At 34.7% G+C, this 25,353-nt stretch overlaps 2 protein-coding genes across 3 annotated transcripts in view; both read left to right on the top strand.

Annotated features, from left to right (window-relative positions):
• The first annotated feature begins 538 nt into the window (after window positions 1–538).
• On the top strand, window positions 539–16,342 carry rad21a (RAD21 cohesin complex component a). Of its 2 annotated transcripts, none has more exons than XM_073847588.1 (14): window positions 539–652; window positions 1,458–1,644; window positions 1,729–1,858; window positions 1,954–2,053; window positions 4,043–4,149; window positions 4,653–4,850; window positions 4,935–5,057; window positions 10,521–10,652; window positions 10,785–11,008; window positions 11,089–11,242; window positions 13,401–13,546; window positions 13,623–13,805; window positions 15,409–15,492; window positions 15,570–16,342. In XM_073847588.1, the coding sequence occupies exons 2-14, from the start codon at window positions 1,501–1,503 to the stop codon at window positions 15,759–15,761; spliced, it is 1,917 nt and encodes a 638-aa protein (XP_073703689.1). In that variant the 5' UTR covers window positions 539–652; window positions 1,458–1,500; the 3' UTR covers window positions 15,762–16,342. The 2 variants fall into 2 exon arrangements, with proteins under 2 accessions (XP_073703689.1, XP_073703690.1); XM_073847589.1 differs by having other exon boundaries at window positions 562–668.
• A 2,310-nt stretch (window positions 16,343–18,652) lies between these two features.
• The window catches only part of LOC141342818 (eukaryotic translation initiation factor 3 subunit H-A), a 97,527-nt gene continuing 90,826 nt past the window's right edge, over window positions 18,653–25,353 (top strand). Inside the window, exon 1 of the mRNA XM_073847373.1 lies at window positions 18,653–18,786. Within this exon, the coding sequence (XP_073703474.1) occupies window positions 18,706–18,786 (81 nt within the window). The 5' untranslated portion in view covers window positions 18,653–18,705. The remainder of the gene's footprint in view (window positions 18,787–25,353) is intronic.

The raw sequence follows: 25,353 nt of genomic DNA, 5'->3' as shown, positions 1-25,353 counted from the left end.
AAAGGATCTTAGTAAACATCTAAGATTTGAATACTTAAATGCTTTTAAAATTAGTTTTTTTGGTTGTAGGATAGTAGTTTGTACCAATTCTGTACAATGGCCCACATAACATCACATAGTTAACATACAAAAACAAAAACAACAACAAAAAAAATCCAAATAAAAAAAACAAGAGGAAACACATCATTATTTCGGCCTACATCAATTTATATAATTCGATATTCAACATTTTTATCCAAAGCACTTAACTACTATGCATTCAAATGTACACCTACGTTATGAAATGTACATCTATACACACAAAAGAGATTGTATACATACAGGAACCGTAGATTAGTTCGACTTCCTGTCGCTCTTTAGTAACACAACACCGCCCTCTGCCATCCGCACAGCGCGCTGTCATTGGGCTCCATCGCAACCAAATCCTGTCAATCACCAGCTAAGCCCCTCCCACCGCCAGCCTTCCCTGCAGCAGCTTCCTGTCAATCACTAGCCAAGCCCCTCCCACCACCAAATTTTGACTGTAAACATCCCGCCGAGAGCGCGCGCCATCTTTGTCGGATTCAATGAGAGGAAACGGTTGCTAACTTCTCTCCGCAGGAGGGGAGCGCATAGACTAGCCGCAATCCACACGGATAACATATTTTGAATGGTACGTACTGGAAAAGGTGCGTTGTTGCGGATAAATGTGCTTGTGAAGCGAAATAAACAGGCGGGAGGGTGAAATTTGACGGTCGCGCAGCTTACGTGCTGTTGCTAATCAACAGTTGGCTAATGCTAATTGCTAACGATAGCTTGAAAATAATTTCGCTTTGTGGGCGTTGTTAAAATTACGTATATTATTGGTTTTTAACTCGTGTTCGTTATTTGTGAACGAGAAAAATAAACTACCACTCATAGCTAATAAGTGATATATATCAGCTATTTTATGGTTAAGTAGCGTAGCTTGTTGCTAATCAACAACTTAGCCAACGCTTGTGTTAAAATTTACGCAGCTCTTTTGCATCTTTATTAAATGCATTTTCTATGTTTTGCGTGCATTCAGCTTTATAAGAGTTTTGCGCTGGATAAGAGAGTTTTGGTGGTTTGCGGTTGTGTTTTTATCTCGTCTTCATGTTTTAACGGTGGGGTAAAGGCGGGCAATGCTATTAATGTAATACATCTGATTAGTAACTCAGACTAAGTGTACAATGCTTGAAGCAAATCTAAACCTGTGTTTTTGGTGTTTTGCATTAGATTTGACTTTTGCATGTTTGTGCATTTTATTAGCTGCTTGTGGATTAATTAGCATTAGAAATTATGCATTCTATCAGTCTCATGTAGCGTTATTCTATATCTCAAAACCTATAATGCATAAACTGCTGTCTAAGTAGGCATATTCTGGTTCAAAAGTTTTTGAGATATTACTATACTCTCAACTTTTATGAATTGCCTAATATTCTTGTGTCTCCTTACAGGTGTAGCAGAAAGATCTCGGAGCTTTGACCAGACACCGGGGCAATGTTTTACGCCCACTTCGTCCTCAGTAAACGTGGGCCGCTGGCCAAGATCTGGCTGGCGGCCCATTGGGACAAAAAGCTGACCAAAGCACACGTTTTTGAATGCAACCTGGAGAGCAGTGTGGAAAGCATCATTTCACCAAAGGTGAGCCTTTAAACCTGCTTCTTGTTTGCTTTTGAGTGGTGTGTTCATACATATGTTAATTCTGTTTTGTTACCATTAAAATAGGTGAAAATGGCTTTGCGTACATCTGGCCATCTTCTCTTGGGCGTGGTGAGGATCTACCACAGAAAAGCCAAGTATCTTCTGGCTGATTGTAACGAAGCGTTTATCAAGATCAAAATGGCTTTCCGCCCAGGTAGGGAATCTAAAAGCACATTTTAATGAAATGTAAAGGGTTTGAAGTCATCTGGGTTTGACTCTTTATTTACAAGAATCCATTGTGTTTTTTAGGTGTCGTTGATCTGCCAGAAGACAACCGTGAGGCTGCATACAACGCTATCACCTTACCAGAGGAGTTTCACGATTTTGACCAGCCCCTTCCTGATCTGGAGTAAGAAATACTTGTTGTCTTCTGCTGTTTTTAAGCACAGGATATTCAGTGTACATAAAAAAATGAGGCAGGGTTCATACAAGGTGCTTAAAGTGCTTGAAGTCCTTGAGTTTGACTTTTTGAAACGTAAGGCTTTGAAAATACCAATGTTCCTCAAGAGGTACTTGAAAAGTGCTTGAATTATTGAAAGACTATATGTGACCCTGGACCACAAAACCAGTCATAAGGTTAAATTTTACAAAACAGAGATGTATACATCATATGAAAGCTCAATAAATAAGCTTTCTATTGATGTATGGTTTGTTTGGATAGGACAATATTTGGCCGAGATACATCTGTTTGAAAATCTGGAATCTGAGGGTGCAAAAAAAAAAAATCAAAATACTGAGAAAATCACCTTTAAATTTGTCCAAATTAAGTTCTTAACAATGCATATAACTAATCAGAAATTACATTTTGATATATTTACAGTAGGTATTTTACAAAAAATTCTTCATGGAACATGATCTTTACATAATTTCCTAATGATTTTTGGCATAAAAGAAAAATCAATAATTTGACCCATACAAAGTATTTTTGGCTATTGCTACAAATAAACCCCAGCGACTTAAGACTGGTTTTGTGGTCCAGGGTCACATATATGAAATAAGTGTTTAATTTTGTCAGTAATCTTTTTATGCAGAATTCACACAATTAAAAAACATTTTTTTTAATTAATTTTTTTAATTTCATTTAATGTCAGAAGACAATCAAGTTAAGCAAGTAGTAGTACTGACTATAGCTGTGTTTCCATTACCCTTGAAATTGCAAATTGAAAATATGCCTAATGGAAATGCGTCAATTGTGCAAAAATTCCCATATATTGCAAAAAAGTTTTTACACTCGCATGAGGTGGTTTTTCATTTACAGTTCACATTCGATTAAATATAGCCAAAATCCCACAAAAATCTGTTGCCATGACTTATTGTGAAAGGAAAAAAATATGTTTTAGTCACATAACAACGGTTAATGCACCGTCATTTCGCAATACTTTTTAATCAGCATTTATAACATATGGCCAAAGTTTTGCGCAAATCTGTAATGGAAACGCGCCTAGTGTCATGTAAACATGGCTGAAGATGCGAAAAGAGGAACAGGTGAACCAAATTGGTTGAGTCATTTACGCTGGAAATGCTCCGATTGATTCAGACTTGTGACTTTGATTATTCATTTCAAGTGATTCACCTGCAAAAAACAGAGTCATTTAACATCTCGAATTTCAGCATCTCTTGTAATGATTTTAAAAAGCATGTAGTGATTGGTGAAATGGAACTTTTTGAAACTCAGAAATTAGTTAAACCATTTGGTTGCAAAATTATTCACTGTTTCGAAGCACTCCAATCGCATTGTGTATCATAAATCATTTGTTTCAGATCGGGACTTCAAATCGTGTATCGCAAATCATTTGTTTTAGATCGAGACTTCCAATTGTGTATGGGTTTGTGAATCATTTCACGCATGATTCGTGAATCGGAAACAAATGACTCGCAATCCGATTGAAGTGCTACAAAACGGTGAATAATTTTGTAACTCTTTTTATTTATTTATTTAAACCATAGAAAACATCAACCGTTAAGGTAGTACAGTTGTAAAAACAAAACAGAAAAAAAGTATACACATACAAGTCCCTCAAGAAAATTAACTGTGGTTTTACTATAGTATAAGTGCAGTAGGCTATACTTTATAATACTTATAATAATTGAAATCCTTGAATATAAAAAAAAGTACTGCCTAAAGTCGTGAAACGTCATTTTACAGTATCTGTATGAACCCTGTATTAAATATTTGCAGTGTAATTATTTTCATTTTGTTTGTTGTATAAAGCTACACAATGGTCCTGGAATTTTAAAATCATCAGTGTGATTTATTTCTTTGGGTATAAATTCCTCAGAATGAATGAATGAGTTTATTTTGCTTTTGTGAATTCTAAATGACATTTTTCTCTTTCAGTGATATAGATGTAGCACAGCAGTTCACCCTGAACCAGAGTCGTGTTGAAGAGATCACCATGAGGGAGGAAGTAGGAAACATCAGCCTCATGACCGACAATGACTTCGGTAAAAACTCATTAGCTTTTCAGTTTTATCAGTTTTTCAGGTCTGAAATATATTTGTGTTTGTGGAAAAGAGGTTCTTGAGTAACTCTGTTAATAGGTAGTAAAAATACGTAAGAGCAGTATTAATATATTAGCTTAATATATTGTCAAGATTCTTGCCCTGGAAATCCTGGTTCAGTTTGGCCAACCACAAATGACAGTTTTTTGCACTCTACTCATTGATTTGTTCTAACTTTTGGCACTCTATAGTACTCTAAAAGTTTTTCCCAGTCCGACTGATTAGTACAGCCCGAAACATGACAATATTTGACCATATTGAGCAGCAATAATCAGCAAAATACTGAGTTTTGTTTGGTGCAGAGACATTGTTCCGTGCCGCCAGTATAGCCTGTTGATGACGCGTTGTGAAAACACTTTATATTTGGGTAGCTCAAGTAGTCTATGTGTGTGGAAACACTTTAATCTAGTGTTCTGCATAATTTAATGCTGGTAATGTCATATCAGGTGACTTCGGCATGGATGACCGTGAGATGATGAGGGAGGAGAATGCTTTTGAGGTAGACATCATCCATGGATCCTCTGCCGCCACCCTGCTTTTGGAAGCTGAGCCTGGTCCCGCTCACCTCCCTGACAAAACGACCAACCTTGACTATGACGACTTCGGGGAGAACAACCTAGACAACAGTGATGGTGGAATTCTGAGTAAGTCTCAGTTTGATTTTTGACCTGGATAATGTTCATGTTATCATAGTGTGATTAATAAACCTGGTGTCTGATCAATTTCAGTGGATAAGATTCTGAGCAATGAGGATGGTGGTGGTATATTCGATGATCCTCCAGCTATCGCTGACAGCGTGATGATGCCTCAAGATCATAACGACGATGATGACGACTTTGATGCGTTTTCTCGTAAGTAAAAGCTAGAAAATGTCTCTGTAAAATTACTAGTAAATGTGGAAAATGAAGTAAACCCCTTTTTATTTAAATTTTCCCTGCCATGTCAAGTTTTTAAAGAAATGTATCAACTAAAAGGATGTTTGATCATTGTCTACATAAACTATTTTCAAGAAATATTTGATAAAATTGCTCAGTTCTATAAGGTGGTTTAACCAAATAAAACACTGTAAATATTTCTAGGGCTGTAATCAACCAAAGAAAATCTTGGTCGACTGAAGTCCTGAAACTTTCCACTAAAAATGACGTTTTGGAGAAAAAAAAAGTATGTTACATTAATTAGATACGCACTGTGCACAGTACTTGGTAGCCTTGTTGTCTGCCTAATAAACATAAAAGACTAATAGGCTATTTGCAGTATATTAAATCGTTTTTGACCTAATTATTTTGCACTGAAATGAGTCTGACACGAGTCTGTCGTCTCTGACAGCGGTGCATCACGTGCACCTGCGCAATATCATAGCCTGTGATTTGTTTTTGTATGGGGTGGGTAGCAATATCTTGCTTGTTTTTTACCAAGCTATGTTTGAAAGTCTTATTCGCTATGGAATCACAGTCTGGTTTGGAAATCTGTCTGTTCAATTGAAAAACAAATTGGTTCATATCCAAAAAACAGCCATGAAAATCATAGGAATAAAACAATACGAGCCCATACAGACTCTATATGAACAGGTGGTCATGAAAAGAGCAATAAATATCAGTGCCGACTCCAAACATCCTCTCTTCACTGAATATCAGCCGTTACCATCAGGAAAAAGACTGAGAATGCCAATGTGTAAAACCAATAGACTGAAGCTTTCGTTTGTTCCTGCCTCGATAAAACGGTTGAACTCTACCAAGAACAATGCACCTGTAGTATATTAGCACCTGACTGTGTTCTGTGCTTTATATATTTCATATTTTTATATCTATATACGGTCTTATCTTGTAAACAATGTATGTTCTTAATTGTTTTGTTTGTTTTATTTATTATTACTGTCTGCTTAGAGCAACGTTGTAGCACTTTCATTGCCCAAGACAAATTTCCTCTCGGGGACAAATAAAGTTTATCCTATCCCATTTCTGAAAACAGTACTATGTTGTCAACTAGTGATATCACAAGAACTTTTGAGGAATGTGCAACATAATTTAGAAAATTATTTTTGTCATATGTTATAAGTATAACTGTCAGACACTATCATTTCAGCCGCTCTTCGCAGCTCGCACAGAGCGAGGCTGAACGTAAGAGCACAGCTTCGCGGCTGAGACACGAATAGACTTAAAGCTGGCGCTGTATATCCAGGTTCCAAAACTTTTAACAAGTTCTTAAAACCTTGGCCCTCCACAACAGCAATGGGCCTCATATCCTGAGCAATAAAGTTAACAATTCCTTCCGTGATATTATTTTTCCGTTTGGATGATAAAGGAGGCTTAAAGTCCAGCGTGGTCTGGGTTTGTCTGGGGGATTCTACCGTCATTACGGATGTGTGCGCCTGCAGTTATAAAACGATCATTACACTAAAATATTGAAATATGCCAATTCTGATATGTTCATGTAGCCTACTCAAAAACAGACAGGGCAACCTAACGCAGACAAGTTAGCTTACCGCTTTCAGATAATACGTCATGTTTGTCGTCGAGCTGTGGAAGGCAAACTGTTGCTTCAACCTTTTTCCCGGTATTAATTTTAACAAAATGCTGCCACACTGTCGATTTTTTTGTTGTTGTTGTTGACATGTTAGAATAGGACTGATGTATATTTATATGTGTTCCAAACCGCTGAGTCCACTAGCTTATTATTAATTAAATAATATTCAGCATCAAACCTTCTAAAGCCTACTTATCTGTCTCTCTTCTCCAGTGGGTTGGGCTAATCCAAAAAAAGTGAAAACAATGGGGGTGTTCTGAAAACAGACTGTTACCTGTGAAACAGGGGTGCTCTGAAAACACCCCCATTAGCAATTAGTGCTTTCCACCTGATGAAATGAGCGCGGCAAAAAATCGACCAATCAGAATTTGTCGAACCAGACCGTATCGACCAATTAATCGACTAATCGACTGGGACATTACAGCCCTAAATATTTCTTCAATACATGATTTGTTCATAAAATTTCAAGCTTTTTTTCTAGGTAGTAAACTGTTTAGTTACACTTCATTTTAGGGTTATATAATTCAATGCAGAATAATATTAACAAAATATACTTAGTACAGGGTTAGTTGCTTGTAATTATGCATTATATACTGTTATTACTATAGTAAGTATATGACAAGTAGGGCTGCCACTATCGACTATTTTTATCTCAATTAATCTAAACTAATTTCCCACAAAAAAATCATCAATTTTACTTAAGAACATTTTATTTTTAATAAAATCAATTAATTGGAGATGCTTTTGATTATTAAAATTTATGGAACCATTAAAATGGAATCCAGAAAAGTAATGGAAAAGAATTTGGTAAAAATAAAACTAATACTCAATTAATTAGACTTTAACTTTTTTGGGGGGATTTTAACCATTAAAACAGAGCATAAAAAAACAAAATGGAAAAATGTTGAAATAAAACTGATTTCATAGGGCCCTATAATTCTATATATTTGTTTGTAGTAATAAAACTAGATGTAAGTGAACAAAAGCCTTTAAAATTACTTAAAATACAAATATAATGAGCAATTTGACAATAATTAGATGAAATAAAGAATCAAAAGCAAGAAATCATATGGTTTTATTGCACAAAATTGTTGAAATAATATATTCTTAACAATAGAGCTAATAATTTGTTTTACCAATAGACAACTTAAACAAACATTGCTATGTAATGAAAAAATATATATTTTTTATATAAATGCATTACATAATATATTTTAAAACCCTGATGTAAAATCATATTGGTATAAAGAGTCTTTTCTGTAGTAATAATTTCTATGAAGAATTTTTGAGCAAGAATAAGTCTGTATGAATGGCGTTTTTAAACTATTATGAACAGAAAATATAAGTGTAAACTAGGGCTGTAACGATACGCGATATGAAACCGAAATCGCGACACTCAGATCCACGATCCTGTGTCGTGGTGTAATAAGGGAGAATCGCGACACACCCCGTGACTACCTTTCCAATCATGTGACGCCTGCCTGCAAAAGTTGAGCTAGTTGAAGAAGAACGTGAGGAAACATGGCAACCAACCCAGAGATTGCGGACCCTCCCTCCTCATTTAAGTCAGCAGTATGGCAACATTTCGGGGCTGTATGATCCATAAAATACGGAGAAAGGCTATTAATAAAGAAAAAAATCCAGAAAATGTGTGTAGTATAGCCTGCGCAGTAAAAATACAATTATGTGTAAAATGTCATAGTAAACTGTGTCTGACATGAAAACCACGCTAGTCATTGTCCCATAAAATGACAAATAGCAAATAACACATAGTATTTTCATTACGTTTCATTTATTTTGTTTTTGTAAAGTAAAATGAGACCTTGTTGTTTGCAATACGTTTACCCCGAGACCGCGTCGCGAACACCAGCTCGACCGCAAAACACTTTCACTATGAGAGAAAGCGGCAGCAGGGCAGTGATTCCACCGCTTGACGCTTCCCATGTGAAATGGCTTTTAAACGGTCTTCAGACAGAGGACGAACACAGGCACGGGACCGTTTGAGAGCAGCGTCAGCGTGTATGGATTGAGTCCAAAGAGCAAATACCCGTGCCGGTCACCCGCACTGCACCTGACAGATAAATATTATTCCACCGTTACGTCAGTTATAGCGGTTCACCCGTCGGGTAGGACTCTGTTTCGCACACACATAGAATCTTGCATCGCTAGCAGGTTTAAAGAATTTGACATCTTGACAATTTTATCACTATCATGTTAAATTAAAAAAAAAAATCAGTGACAGACAGACCTTATTAGTTAATTTTAATACAGAAGGTTTTTATTAAACCTTAAAATGTGACCTTGTAGAAAGCTATTGAAATTTATTTATTTTTAATAAATCTGTTGTTTGATTTTGAGTTTCATGTTTTAATTTTTGTTCAAAATATCGTGATGTGTATCGTGTCGTGAACCCAATATCGGGATACGTATCGTATCGTGACCTAGGTAGTAATGGGCGATATAAACGATATGCGATATAAACGATACAAAATTGGCCTACGATAGAGATTCTAATTCTATTGCACTATCGCGATAATGCATGTTTGATGACGCAATCTACCCGCGAAATTTACAGTAACGAGCTGCAGCCGGCTGCAACGCATCATCTTGAATAAACATGGCTGAAAGCGTCAGCGAAACAGAGGAGCTCGTGAAAAAGACTGGTGCAACCAGTACCGCCGCTCCCTATACGCAGACTAGGCTTGTAAGCACACGTGATGACGCGCAGCATCTGCGCCGCAACGCGCTCTCACCTCTGTTTACGGCTGCCTATTTGGCCAAAAATGATGATAATAATTGATGAACAATATGCCTGGTCCTGGAAATAGACATCAACACTCCGGCGCCGAGAAACGAAAGAAAAAAAAGCCCAAAATGAAGCCTGTGCGTCACTTTCAGGTACCTTCATAATCCTGTGAAACTTTATATTATTCTGTCGACATTAATAATGTGTTTTAATGTCGGTAATAATTTCACGACTAACGCATCTTTCTTAATATGAATACAGGCAGATCTAAGTAAACAAAATGACTTTAAATGCATTATATTAAAACAATTATGGCAATTATGATTATTGATTAATAATGACCATATAGTGTCATTAAATAACAGTGTTAAAATACATTATCTAATACAAAATTAGCAGTTTACATTACAATTTTAATAGAAATGCCTGAAAAGGGCACCAAAGGCCTGGTAAATGCAGTTGTTACACTTACATGATGATCGAATTCCTTGTTTAATATTGACCAAACATTTAATTAAAATATCCACATAATCTTTCCTATCATTTCCTCAACTAAAATATGTGGACATCATAACCCTTGTCTGCTTTATTGTCAAATAGCAAAGGCTTTATCATATGAAGAGCTCATTTACGACTTGTTATTTGGACGTGGTTTGGCTTTAAGCCGTCCGACGAGCAGCAGCAAAATATACTCTGTAGAGTGTGTGGGGCAAAAGTTCCAGTTAAGAGAGGTAACACGACTAATCTGTTCTACCACTACATTTAGTTTATTTATCTGCAACATTGTTTTGTTTAATTACAGTTTTGCTTTATTTCTTTAAAAAAAAAAATTGCAGTTTGGCTTTCCTAAGGGTCTATGTAACCTGTTCTGAAATGGTTCTATTATAATTTATATATCGCAATATATATCGTTATCGCAAGAGGCTGCAATGTATATCGCAATATGGATTTTAGGCCATATCGCCCATCCTTAGACCTAGGCATATCGTTACACCCCTAGTGTAAACTCATTTCTCTTCATAACTACTTTGCATTATCATTTCAGCTGCTGGCGGTCCTGACAGTCCAGAGTCTGGACCAGTGGAGCCTCTTCCCAACACCACAGACCAGACAGAACAGACCACTCTGGTGCCCAATGAAGACGAAGCTTTCGCTCTTGAGCCCATCGATATTACTGGTAAAAATGAACAGCAAATTTGCATTGAATTGAATGTTTAGCCATCTCAGCCAAATGCATGTAGCTTGTTTCAGCTATATTATGAATTTTGTGGCCTGACTATTAGTTAAAACAACACTTGTGTGTCTACAGTGAAAGAGACCAAGGCTAAAAGAAAGAGAAAGCTCATTGTCGACAGTCTAAAGGAGCTGGACAGTAAGACTATCCGTGCTCAGCTGAGCGACTACTCTGATATCGTCACCACGCTGGATTTGGCTCCTCCAACTAAGAAGCTGATGATGTGGAAGGAGACTGGAGGTGTGGAGAAGTTGTTCTCATTGCCTGCTCAGCCTCTCTGGAACGGCCGTTTGCTGAAGGTGGTTGTTTATCTTATGTCACTGTAATATTAGTATGGTAAAGCTCAGTGCGGAAATAACGGGAAATGTGTCTGTTGCAGATGTTTACTCGCTGCTTGACTCCAGTGGTGCCTGATGAGCTGAGGAAGAGGAGGAAGGGAGGAGAGGCCGACAGCCTGGAGGACTTCCTGAAGGAGCTGGAGAACCCAGAAGTGCCCAGAGAGGAGGTGCTGGGTCACAGGAGTGAAGTGATTGGTAAGATCTTGGCTTGCTGTTGAGTGGCTACATAAACACGATTGCTGTAGCTTAATACATGGGTTTTCAAACTGGAGTCTGGGGACCACAAGAGAGTGATAGTTGGTGTCTGGAAAAGTTGGAGGAAAACAGTGTGAATAATTGAAATAGTTAAATTGAATAAAAAAATAGATCTAATAATACAGTACTATAGTAATTAGAAAACGTATGTAATAAATTCTATAATTATTGAAAAATGTAAAAAAAGTGTCCCTGGACCACAAAACCAGTCATAAGGGTAAAAATAAGCTTTCCATTGATGCATGTTTTTTTTTTTTAGGATAGGATGATTATTTGGCTGGGATACAACTATTTAAAGAATCTGAAGGGTACAAAAAAATCTAAATACTATAAAAATCACCTTTAAAGTTGTCCAAATGAAGTTCTTAGCATTGCATTTAACTAATCAAAAATTAAGTTTTGATATTTATGGTAGGAAATGTACAAAATATCTTCATGGAACATGATCTTTACTTAATATCCTAATGATTTTTGGCATTAAAGGAAAATTTAAATTTTGACCCATACAATGTATTTTTGGCTATTGCTACAAACATACTGTGCTACTTAAGACTGGTTTTGTGGTCCAAGGTCACAAATTTGAAGAATAAAAAATAATTTAAATATGTAAATATTTATTTAAATATGCAAGTAAAAATAGGCACAGGGAGTAGAAAACACAATGTAACTAAATATTTTCCCAAATAATACTTTACACATGTATATTACTTATTTTTAACATTACAAATTGGTTCTTTGTTGGTTATTTTAGTATAATTGATATATACATATGCATATACTAGGGGTGGCACGGTACATGAAAAAAAAACGAACCGTTCGCTCGTCTCGGTTCGGTGCGTGTGTGCGTCACACGGTTCAACGCATGCGCAATGTAGCCTCGTGCACGTAGTGAGTGTCCTTTTTGCGCGAAATAAGAGGTGTGTGTGGACATACAGACAGTAAGTGGAGTGCTGCAGGTTACGTCACGTGTAGAAATGGCAAGTGGGAGAGATAAGGCAGGCTGCCGGAGTTGGAGGATGCGCCAGCGTCGTATAAGAGGCCGTTCACATGTAGCGTCTTTTGGGCGCTCAAGTTCGTTATTTCAAATGTGGACGCACGGTATGCGCGCCCATAATGGAAGCGACGCGGTCGTTTTTTTTCCAGGCGCGTCTGCGCCGCATCGAGATAAAAACATCTCAACTTTTCAGAATTCCGCAAGCGCACCGCAGGTCATATGACATGAACCAACCAATCACTTGTTTAAAAGACAGAGCTTAAAGAGTTCCTCTCTTTTTCTTTTAAAAGATACAATTTTTGCAAGAGCTACACTGAAGTTGGCTCTTTTATAAATGCAAGTTAATTCTTCAGTTCAATCTTTATGTGCTAAAAAGGCCCATAAATTCCTGAAGAGATAGCAATACACATTCTCCTGTTGTTGCCAAATAAATGAAAAGCATGTCATCAATGTCTTCTCTCTTGCTGTATCAAAGTCTCTCCTAGCTTTCCTCAGAGATGGTCCCAATAATGTGCTTAAAGTCAAGTCAAATTCAGTTTATGCATGATTACATGATATAACGTTTTTAATACTGTATCCTAAATTGTGGATAATTAAGCTGTATATCATATGCTGAAGTACATTTCTGGAGTGTTAAAGATTAAAAGAAAAACAACAACAACAACCATACAGAACCGAAAACCGTGACCCTACAACCGTGATACAAACCGAACCGTGGGTTTTGTGAACCGTGCCACCCCTAGCATATACTAGATTTGTTTTATATAAAGTTTTAGTAATATTGTTGTTTGCATTTTTTTTATGTTTTTTAATATCTATATAGTTTTTGTTTTAGTAAGACTTGTCAGAAAATAGAAAAATGACAAGCAACTAGCTTTTAATTTATTTTTTTAATATATTATATACAGTTAACATTACATTTTATTTCAATTTATTTTCAATAACCCTAGTCTTTGTATATTAAAAAATATAGTTCAATTTTAAATTTTAGAATGGGGTCTCTTGAATGGGGAAGATCATATTTGGGGATACATGGCTAAAAGATTAAAAACCTGATCTCATAGTCATTTGAAATCCTCAAGTGAAAGTCTTTGTTCCCTACAGATCAGACCATCATGGAGGAGCCCAGTATGCTGCAGGCTTCGTCTATGGAGGGCAGCAGAACCGCTCTGGACGAGTCCATGATGCCGCCTCCATCTCGCCAGCGTGGACTCAAGCGCAAGTCGCTTGAAAAGGAAGCAGCTTTGGCTGTAAGTCAACCAGATAGTCTTGTTTCCTAATAAAGGTTTTGGAACAAAGCCTAAGAGTGCACAATTGTCATTCCAGCCAATGGGAGTGTTGGATCAGACGCTTCAGCCCGTGGATCAGTCGATCCTTGCTCAACCACTCGACATGCCCCAGGTGGATCTTCCTCCTGAGGACACCTCCAGCCTCTCTAGATTGGTACCAGAGCTGGACCTGCTTGACGATAAAGGCAGGGAGAAAGACAAGGACGACAGCGACGAAGAGGTGAGAAGAAAATTGCTCGTTTTAAAGCCCATTCCCACCACTGAAAAAAATTTGACTTTTTGCATCACAATTCCAAACTTCTATCTCGCAGTTCTGACTTTCCTCCTCACAATTCTAAGAAGAAAGTCAGAATTGTGAGGAAAAATGTGTAATTGCCTTTTTTCGTGGCGGAAACAGAAAAACTAAACAAATGATGATGTCAGGATTTAGAAGTAAGAAATCTGATTGAGCATTAACTTTGAATTGTGAGATACAAACTTAGAATTTCAAGAACTATTTGCAGAAAAGCGAATTGCAATTTGTTTCTAAAGTCAAACTCACAATTTGTTTTTCTCCGTATCCATCTCTCAGTTCAGACTTAAATTCGCAATTCTGAGAAAGTTCAATTTTTTGAGTTTATATCTTGCAGTTCTTTTTTTTTCTCAATTGCAAGAAAAGTCACAATTACCACTTTTGTTTTATTCCATGGCAGAAGGAAAAACTGAATTCTGGCTTAATATCACATCTTTTCTCAATTGCGAGTTTGTATCTCTCAGTTTGCAACTTTACTTTGCAATTCTCAGAGTCAAAAAAAGTCAAAAATTCTAAGTTTGTGTTGTGAAATTCTAACATTTATCTTGGAGTTGCATTTTTATTCCATGGTAAAAGCAATTTTTCTCAGATTTCCAGTTTGTATCTCAGTTGACTTTTTACTTAATTCTGAGAATGTCATATAAATCAGTTTATATCTGCAATTCTGATTTTCTCTCAATTGCAAAAGAAGTCACAATTACTAATTTTCGGCACATTTCTTAGAATTTCTAGTTTGTTCTGACGTTTTACTTCGCAATTTTTAGAAAGTCAAAATTGAGTTTCTTTTTACTCAATTGCAAGAAAGATTTTTTTTTTAAATTCTGTTTCAGAAGCAAAACAGAATTCTGACTTATCTCACATTTTTCCTCAGTATTACAAGTTCATATCTCAGTTGTGTCTTTTTAAAAAGAAAAAGTCCAAATTCTGAGTTTATATCTTGCCATTCTGATTTTTCTCTCAGTTACAAGAAAAGTCACAATTATTTGTATATTAAAGTTTGTGTCTCTTAGTTCTGACTTTTTACTTTGTAATATTGAGGGGGAAAAGTCCAAATTGTGTTTATATCCTTTTAATTCTTGTTTTTCTCAGAACTGCAAGAGAAAAGTCACAATTACTGTTTTTTTTTAATTCCATGGCAAAAGCAAAACGGAATTCTAACAGCATTTTGACTTAATATTTCACATTTTTGTGTCCAAGTTTTGAGCTTATATCTTGGAATTCTGACTTTTTTCTCAGAATTGCTAGAGAAAAAGTCAGAATGACTTTTTTTAACTCCATGGCAGAAGCAAAACATAATTCTGACTTAATATCTCACCTTTTTCTCAGAATTGCAAGTGTCTATCTTTTAGTTCTGAAATTTTACTTTGCAATTCTGATTCAAAATTCTGAGTTTGTATCTTGCAGTTCTAAGAAATAAACGTGCAATTCTCAAAATTGCCAGAATAAAAGCAAGAATTGTGAGAGAAATGTTATTTTTTTTAATCCTGTTGCATATGTTACTGATAATTGTTCAATGTCTTTTAATCAACAGGGTGAGGACGGACAAGGAGGAGACCAGGACCAAGAGGAGCGACGGTGGAACAAGAGAACTCAGCAGATGCTTCACGGTCTTCAGGTTTGTATTTGGACCATATATGTTCACGATAAAGACGTTCAAAACACGTTTCCTCATTTTCTTGTATGTTTTGACAGCGTGTGGTGGCTAAAACTGGAGCCCAGTCCATCAGCCTGCTCGAGCTGTGTAGAAACAACAACAAGAAACAGGCTGCGGCCAAGTTTTACAGCTTCCTGGTGCTGAAGAAACAGCAGGCCATCGAGCTGACGCAGACCGAGCCGTACAGCGACATCATCGCCACGCCAGGGCCACGGTTCCATATTGTATAGATGCATACTCTGTTTTGTTTTTAGTGGTTGTATTTAACAGTTTTGTTTTGCTACTGTTGCTTTTTGTATCAGTTATTGTCCTCTGGGGCCAATTTTAAAGGTTTTGAGTCAAATTCAATAGATCATGAAGACATTGTACCTACATAGGTGTTATTTGTTAGTACATGTTGGACCTCCATATTGTCAAAACCATTGGGATGTTTGTTTCACTACTTGTTTTTGTTTCTCCATTTGTTCTGTTTTTATTTTCCTTCATAAGCTTTACCCCGTAAGATTTACATTTGTAGTAGAGTTAGTTATGTGTACATTTTAACTTTTTAATAATGTCACAATTGAGAGACAAAGGTTTATTTTTGGAAACCCAAGTGGATTTAATGACACAATAGTTCGATGTTTTGTATCTCTCTTTTAATGGCAATTATGATTATTAAAAATTTGTTAAACTCCTACGTACAATTGGAATTTTTATGCACTTGTGATTAAATTTTGATATTGATTTAAAAAATGTTTCCTATGTTTTGTACTGATTGGGATCTATGATATGTTTGGCACAAATAATACAGCTTTCAACCAAGCATCAAGTCAGGGTTCTGGAACCATTTTTGACACACACACACACACACACACACACACACACACACACACACACACACACACACACACACACATATATGTGTGTATTTTTATAGACTTTGGTTATTTTCCTTTGTTATATTTTAACAAGATTTTATATTTTAGTTATAATAGTGTTTTGGAAACTGTTATTTTGGAAGCCTGTTTCTGCTACTGAATAAAATAAAATATTACTGTGATTTTATCTCACAATTTTGACTTTTCTTAGAATAGTGTGAAATAAACTTTTGCAAGTTATAAAGTCAGAACTGCCAGATAAACTCACAACTCTGTTTTTTCTCAGAATTGCACGATATAAACTGTCAGTTCTTGACTTTTTTTCTTGGAATTGTGTAATATTAAATGCCAGTAATAAAGTCAGAATTGCATGATATGAACTCGCAGTTGTGAGTTATAAACTAAACTGACTTTTTCAGAATTGTGAAATAAACTAAATTCGGATTTTTTTCCCTCTGAACTGTAAACTCAGAATTGCATGATATAAGCTCGCAACTTGTATCATGCAATTCTGTGTGAATTGTGTAATATAAACTAACAATTGTAAGTTATAAAATCAGATAAAAACTCGCAATTCTGACCTTTTTTATTGCAATTCTGACTTTTTTCTCAGAAGTGTGAGATAAAATGTAAATTTTGAAGATTAAAGTAAAATTTTCTGGGCAAAAAAACCCTTTTCCCTCAAAACTGTGATTATAAACTCAGAATTGCATGATATAAGTTCACAACTTATATCATGCAATTCTGTGTGAATTGTGTGATATAAACAAACAATTGCGAGTTATAAAATCAGATAAAAACTTGCAATTCTGACCTTTTTCTTGCTATTCTGACTTTTTCTGAGAATCTTGAGATAAAATGTAAATTTCGAGGATTAAAGTCCAATTTTCTGGGCAAAAAACTTAGAATTGTGAGTTTATATCACGCAGTTGTGACTTTATGACTCAATTGTGAGTTTAGATCTCACAATTCTGAGAAAAAGTCAGAGCTGTGAGTTTATATCTCAGTTCTAAGAAAAAAATCGTAATTGCGAAATAAAAAAGTTGCAATTACCTTTATTTGCAATTACCATAATTTATAAATTATACTATACATTTTTATATAAAAAAGTATAATTTATATAATTTATAATTTATAATTACTAGTGCAAGACCCATAGGAGACAGTACAGGACAGTAACCTTTTAATTTTTAAATACAATTTTTTTCCCATTTGACAATGATGACAACTGCAATCAGGGTTAACAACAAAATAACTTATTATTTCAATGCCATAAGAACAAGAGGTATTAAATATTCATGTCAAATTAGCTGCCAGAGAAACAGAAGAAACAAACATTGAAAAAAGATAGTAGCTGCATTTCCATTACCCTTTAAATGGTAAACGCAAATTGAAAATAGGCCTAATGAAAATGCGTCAATTGTGCAAAAATTCCCATACATCGCAAAAAAGTTTTTACACTCACATGAGGTTGTTTTTCAGGCAATTCGAAAAAAAAAAAAAAATCCGCAAAACAGCAATGGAAACGTTTTTTTTTTTGCATTTACAGGTCACATTTGATTAAATATAGCCCAAATCCCACAAAAATCTGTTGCCATGATTAATCGCAATAACATCAGTTAATGGAAACACAGTGATTTCGCAATACTTTCAAATTGTAAATGATAAAATATCGCCAAAGTTTTGTGCAAATCTGTAATGGATTTAGATAGATTTACATACAATTTAAAGTCATTAATAAAATGGGAAAAATTTGGTTTACATTGAGCCCACTTTTTCTAACGTGTATGAAATTTTCCTAATAAAATTAATGTATAATATGTTGTTCTTCACAATTCAAATTTTCATTTAAAAAGCACATCAAATATACAAGTTATTATCATACATTCAATTTTTTTTTCTGTTAATATAGGCAACAAAATAACATACCACTGTTTCAAACATTTAGTGCTGCTTAATATGCATTGTTTCACTTGCTAACGGAAAATGGCAGGCAGTCTACTACAGTATGTACTGCTCAATACGCAGCACAGTACACTAGTTCTCCATTTTACATACAGCCATTATGCTTTTTGTGGTGAATTAAATTCTAGCGTGAGCTGTTAAATTACTATGTTATCCGTATCACAATGTCGTATTTTTGCTTTTGATTTTAGGACGACATCGTAAGTTTTACCCATCTAAGTTTCTAAACCCTGACTCTTATTTTGAAAATATAAAAGTGTTCTAGAAAAGTCTTCACACCGGAAATGGACGGATCGTTCCGGAACAACCTCCTTGCACGTGTTTTGGCCTTTTCCCTCTTCAACTTACAATGGCCAGCCGCAAAGAATCAGCTGCTTCAGGTTCCAGTCCACTGGAAACCCCGGTGAAACAGATCCAGATCGATGGGCTGGTGAGTGAACTTTGCTGCAGAGTGATTATTGTGAAGCATAAAGCGTTTGTTTGTCAGAGACTCTGGTGTTGTGTTCAGCTGTAGGTTGGTAGGGGGAGCTCAGCATTCACCGTTCACTGTAGCAGAAAGCACAATGAAAATATACCGTAGTAATACTGTGTTTTTGTAGTGTTATTTTGAGTAATACCAGTGTTTTTAACATGCTACAAACCGAAAATGTAACGTTATAGTGGTGGCGGTACAACTATCTATCACTGTACCATGGTATTTTGAGTTACTGTGGTATCTCTCCTTACAGAAAGTGCAATGGTTTTTGTCATTGTACTATTGTACTACCAAAATATTCTTAGAAGTACTTTAAAGCATGGTATATTTCAATTTCAGTTACCATCTTATACAATCGAAGTTGAAGTCAAAAGTTTACATACACCTTGCAGAATCTGGAAAATGTTAATTACTCTACCAAAATAAGAGGAATCATATAAAATTCATGTTATTTTTTTAATTTAGTACTGACCTGAGTAAGATATTTCACACAAAAGACATTTACATGTTTTTTTCATTTTCTTTAGTGATAGTTGTTCATCAGTCCCTTGTTTGTCCTGAACAGTTAAACCGCCTGATGTTCTTCAGAAAAGTCCTTCAGGTCCAAGAAATTCTTTGGCTTTCTTGCATGTTGGGTATTTGAACCGTTTCAAACAATGACTGTATGATTTTTGAGGACAACTGAGGGACTCATATGCAACTATTACAGAAGGTTCAAACGCTCACTGATGCTTCAGAAGGACAAACAATGTATTTTGCATATTCTGCAAAGTGTATGTTAACTTTTGACTTCAACTCTATGTTTCTACTGTTATTTAAGATGCTTACAAGAATGCAATTCAAGGAAGCAGTACTTTTTTTTACTTTTTTCCCACTTTTCAAATGTTTTGAGTAAGATTTTGCTATATTTAATTATCATTCATATATATACATTGCCTTTTAGGATGAGTAAGATTTTTTTTTCACGTTTTTTAAAGAAGTTTCTTCATCAAGGCTGTGTTTATTTGATTAAAATACAGAAAAAAGCAATATTGTGAAATAATATTATGATCTAAAATAACATTTTTCGCTTTTAGTATGCATTCAAATCTAATTTATTTCTTTGGAAGGTGAATTTTCAGCATTGTTACTCCAGTCTTCAGTGTCACATGATCTTTTAGAAATCATTCTAATATGCTGATTTATTATCAGGGCTTGAGACAATTGTGCTGCTTAATACTTCTTTGGAACCTGTGATGAGAATTTCAGGATTCTTTAATAAATAAAAAGCTAATAAGAACATTTATTAATAAAAAATACATACATACATATATATATATATTTTTTTCTATTTATTTATTTGTCTAACAACTAATTGTTGAATACCTTTATTGATAAAAAAGTGATAGCAAATACTTAGTTAGAAAAGATTTATATTTTGAATAAATGCTGTTCTTTTTAACTTTTTATTCATCAAAGAATCTTGAAAAAATGTATCACAGGTTCCAAAAAATGCACAACTATTGCCATCATGGATAATTCTAATAATAAATCAGCATATTAGAATGATTTCTGTAGGATCATGTGACACTTAAGACATTAAGACACAAAACAGTAATATTGTAGGATATTATTACAATTTAAAAATAATTCAGTGCAATTTATTCCTGTGATGAAAAGCTTATTGTTATTAATATTATTGTTGAAAACAGTTCAACTGCTTCATATTTTTGTGGACACTGTGATGTGTATGCTGGATTATTTGCTGAATAGAAAGTTTAAAAGAGCAGAGTTTATTTGAAATATAAATGTGTTTACTCTCACTATCGATCAATTTAATGCATTCTTGCTGAAAAAAAACCCTTAATGTCTGAGCCTGAAAATTTATATGCTAGTGTACTCTGGTTTTATACAATAATACACACAAATTTTTATTTATCTTTTTTTTTTTTTTTTTTTTTAGATATCAACGATTGTAGTACCAAGATATTCTTGGAAGCACTTTAAAGTTTTATTTGGTAAAAGGAAAGTTCACAAAAAAATGCCAATTCTGCAATCATTTACTCTCATGTTGTTCCAAACCTGTAGGAATTCTTCTATTCTGCTGAACATTTTAGACCTTTTGCAGAATATTGTCACCAATCAAACCTGTTTCTGGCCCGCATTGAATTCCATAGAATTACTGTGGAAGTCAGGAGCTACCAGCATCTGTTTGGTTACCAACATTCTGCGAAATATTAAAAATGAATATGGTCTGAGACCATCACCAGCACAGTGCTTCATTTATTGATTTAAAGCTCAATTTGTCTGTCTGGCTGAAATATGACTATGATCAGCTCTGGTGTTTTTGTGCACTGTGTATGACTTCAGAATGTTAATGCCAGAGTTTCAGAACTAGCTAAAACTAACATTTGTCACATCTTCTGTTCATTTCTTTAAGTGTAAAACTTGATCACAGTGGAAAAAAGTTTAATGCTTAATGCACTTTCACAACTTTCTTTCTCTTTAGTCGCAGTAGCTGTTATCTCATTTGTTATTTCTGTTGGACTGCTACCGCCGGCCTCGTTTTTCACTTGGCTTTAGGTGCCGTACGTTATTTTCTTGGAGTTGTTTTCGAAATCTTTTTACACCATTAGCCTGCATTCCTTTATACGGACCAGTGATTCCTGTTAGATAAGCACTGAAGTTGGACTACAGAGTTTGTAGTTTGGCATTTGGTCTAAAGCCTCCAATTATCATCACAGTAATGCATGTGGACGGTCCGCTGTTTATCTCCTGGTGCGCAGTAGGACTGAAGTGTTTGCTTAATTAAAGAGCTTGTCTGAGTTTGAGCTGGATGTGGGGCTGATGTGTCGGTGCGCTGCATTATGTATCACTGCCAAAAGAGGGCGAAGTTGTCTCATGAAACTCACATCCTGTCATTATCTGGTGCAGTCACTGCCTTTTGGACGTGGATTGACCTTGATAGGATGGTCGCTTGCATCTCTCCATTATTTTCGTCCATCCTACGTTTACATACCTGTAGTTGTGTTTTCTTTTGTGAACACAAAAGGAGATGCAAGGCAGACGGTCTAAGCTGACGTCAAACTTTCAAAAAAGACACAAAATGTTGCATATTTGAAATATTTTAGGTTTATTACAGGTCTTCCAAAACCATACAGTGGCTTTGTGAGGAGAACAGAGTGAAATACATAATTCAAATTGCTATTTTACAATCATATTCCTCTCAACTGGAGATCTCAAATCTCATTTGCACTTGTTAAATTAAAACCGTGACTTCAGATGCATTTTTGACACCCTGTGCTATTGGTTTCTGCTTGCCACATGATTGTTTGAAGTTTAAAAAGCGCAAATGAGATTTGCTTCGATTATCTGTAAATAATGACAGTGCATTTTGATCATTTAAATTTTAGGTGAAGTTTTCCTTTTGTTTGTGCTAAGAATTGTGGTCATGCTTGTATCTTTATCCCATTTTTTTTATCTAAATTGCACTGCTTAAAATTAAATTTTTGGAACTATATTTTTCTATTGTAATTTTTTTTTATTAAGTTTCCTATTATTAACTAGAACAATACAGAAAATATATACATAATATTTAACATTTGAATTTTACTTAAAAAACAACAAATTTTTTGATTTTTTTTTAGAGAAAATTATGATCGTTAAAAGAAAAAAGAATATTTTTTTTCAGGTCTGTACAGTATTTCTAATTTTTCTTAAAATTGTTTAAAATTTCACATTATGAAACTAAGTATATACAATTATAAAAGTTTCACATTATCTAACTAAAATGAATAAAATTGTACGTAAGTAAATATAAAAAAATATCTATGGGAAAACATGTTATGGTCAGTATAGCATTTCTTGTAGGTTTTCTTACAATTTGGTTATTTAACATTGTACATGATCTAACTAAAAATATATAAAATTCTAAACATTTTACATTATTTAACTAAATTAATTAATTAATCTAAATAAAAAGTCAATAATATATAAAGAAAAAAAAAACAGTAAATGTGATCAGTACACCTTGTTCATTATTGTCAGTACACCTTTTTCTCTTTTTTTTCTTTTTTAAAATGTTAAGTTATGGTCAGTATAGCATTTCTTAGTTTTTTTTTTTTTAATTTGGTTACGGAACATTCTTAAAAAAATTAAATTAAATTATAAACATTTCACATTGTCTAAATTATAGAATTATAAAATTCTAATTTTTCTAAATAAACAAAATAATAATAAAAAAAATTAGTTTAAATGTTTTTTTCTTTCGTTAAAATTAACAAGAAAATTAACAGTAATAATTGTCAGTATTTTCTAAATTATTATCAGTTTACCTTTTGTCCAGTTATGGTCAGTATAGCATTTCTTATTGTTTTTCTTATCAAAAAAAAAAAAAAAAAAAAAAATATATATATATATATATATATATATATATATAAAATACAATAAACAAATGAACAAAAATTTTATCAATAATCAGTAACAATTAGTTGCAGTTATGAGTGCAGTATTTAATTTTTTTTTCTAGTCGTTATTTAACATTTCACAATATCTAAGCCAGTTCTCTTACTTAAAAGAGTAGTTCAATTTCAGAACAAAAAATTACAGATAATGTACTCACCCCCTTGTCATCCAAGATGTTCATGTATTTTCTTCAGTCGTAAAGAAATAGTTTTTTGAGGAAAACATTTCAGGGTTTCTCTCCATATAATGGACTTCTAAGGTGCCCCCGAGTTTGAACTTAGGGTTCTTATCTAGAAGAAGGGTCTTATCTAGCCAAATGATCGGTTATTTTCTAAAAACATTTGCAATTTATATACTTTTTAGTCGCTACACAGAGCTAGACAAGATTAGCATTTGAGGTTTAAAAAGTATATAAATTGTAATATTTTTTTTTAAGAAAATAACCCATCGTTTTGCTAGATAAGACCCTGCTGTGATCATTTAGAGCCATTTGAAGCCACATCTTGGAAGTTCAAACTCGGGGGCACCATAGAAGTTCATTATATGGAGAAAAATCCTAAAATGTTTTCCTCAAAAAATAAATGTTTGTTCTGAAAGTGAACTACTCCTTTAAAAGCTTATTTTGAGCTCTTGAGTGCAAGATCTGTAGTACGTGCTCATTTGTATGCCTGGCACAAAACCGTTCAATTACGACATTGTCAAAGGCTGTTCATTTTAAGAGGCGGTTTAGCGTGCGGTTGTTCGAGATCTTGTTTCGTCATTGTTTTATGAAGATAAATCATAGGCCTCGTCGTACCAGAACGACAGTCGTCAGGCTACGACTGCTTGTCCTTTCTCTGCTAACTGACGGCGACAGACGTTCACGTCAGCCTGATCCGTGGGGAAGGTGTTAGCGCGTCTACCTGATTGCCTCGAGCGTGCGGGTTGCATCACCCCTCAGCTGAGGCAAGTTTGAAAGCAAGAAAGCCCACGAACACTCGCAAGACGCCGCAGAGAGAATGCTAGTCATTGCAAAACGAAAGCGCCTATCAAAAATAGAACTGGCAAGCGTGCAATTCTCCCGAGTTCACGGGGGATCATTAGATGGAGTGTTGAGGCTGTGTTGTGCTGCTTTGATGGAGCTGTGTAGTCTGCGCGCGCGGCCCCGTGTGCAGCAGTCAAAGCGCCGCCGCCGCTGGAACGCATGCCGCATGCCCTCATTAGGTATTCTGTTATTGTCACCCAGCTGATGGAGGAGGAGAACGGGGGTGTGGAGCGCCACTTTGAACCTCTGGTAGAAAGCCAGCCCCCTGAGTTCCCTCGCCCCCCCTCGGTCCGCGCTGACGGCTCGTCTGACGGATGGGGTTCAGGGGGAGATCTGAGCTGATTGTGGCATCGCTGTTGCTCTCTGATGGTTGTTATCAGATGCTTTTGCATAAAGCGGGCTAGAGCTTCTAACCTGGGTCAAATGGAAAAACTGGATCCTCCTCAAACGACTTTGCTTTCGGATGATGTCAGCAAGGCCGCACATGTGATTGGTCAGTTGTTAACTAATAGCTGTTTTGGGTTTTAACCTTCATTCAAAAGAAGGGAAAACCGACCTTTTACTGATCCCAATAATATGAAATATTAACACATTTTTTACTTAATTTTGCCTGTTGTAACTGTTTATTATTATTATTATTATTATTATTAATGATATTGCAGTGGAAATTGTATCTTTAAACATAAGTTTTATATAGTAAATTAAAGTATTTATTTATATAGGAAACTAAATTATATATTTAAATATATTATATATAAATAAAAAAAATACATAAAATACATAAATATATATAAATAAAAATATATAAATAATATAAAGATATATAAATAAAAATAAATCAATATATAAATAAAAACTAATAAATAAATATATACAATTTATATTTATTTTTTATTTTTAATGCTAAATTTAAAATGTTAAATATATTTTATATTGATTTATTTTTGTTTATATATTATTTACATTATATATATTAATTTATATATTTTATGTATTATTTACATATTTATTTAAATATATAATTTAATTTACTTTAATATAAATTTAATGAGAGA

Source organism: Garra rufa, chromosome 9 (assembly GCF_049309525.1).
Source record: "Garra rufa chromosome 9, GarRuf1.0, whole genome shotgun sequence".
NCBI lineage: Eukaryota > Metazoa > Chordata > Actinopteri > Cypriniformes > Cyprinidae > Garra > Garra rufa.
This window is presented reverse-complemented; position numbering and strand designations above follow the sequence as displayed.

What these genes read in the sequence shown, in the direction of transcription:
- rad21a (XM_073847588.1), top strand. Translation starts at nt 1,501, where the DNA reads ATGTTTTACGCCCACTTCGTCCTCAGTAAACGTGGGCCGCTGGCCAAG. An exon ending in CATGACCGACAATGACTTCG is followed by an intron (nt 4,150 to 4,652) that starts GTAAAAACTCAT and finishes ATGTCATATCAG; the next exon opens with GTGACTTCGGCATGGATGAC. An exon ending in TCACAGGAGTGAAGTGATTG is followed by an intron (nt 11,243 to 13,400) that starts GTAAGATCTTGG and finishes TGTTCCCTACAG; the next exon opens with ATCAGACCATCATGGAGGAG.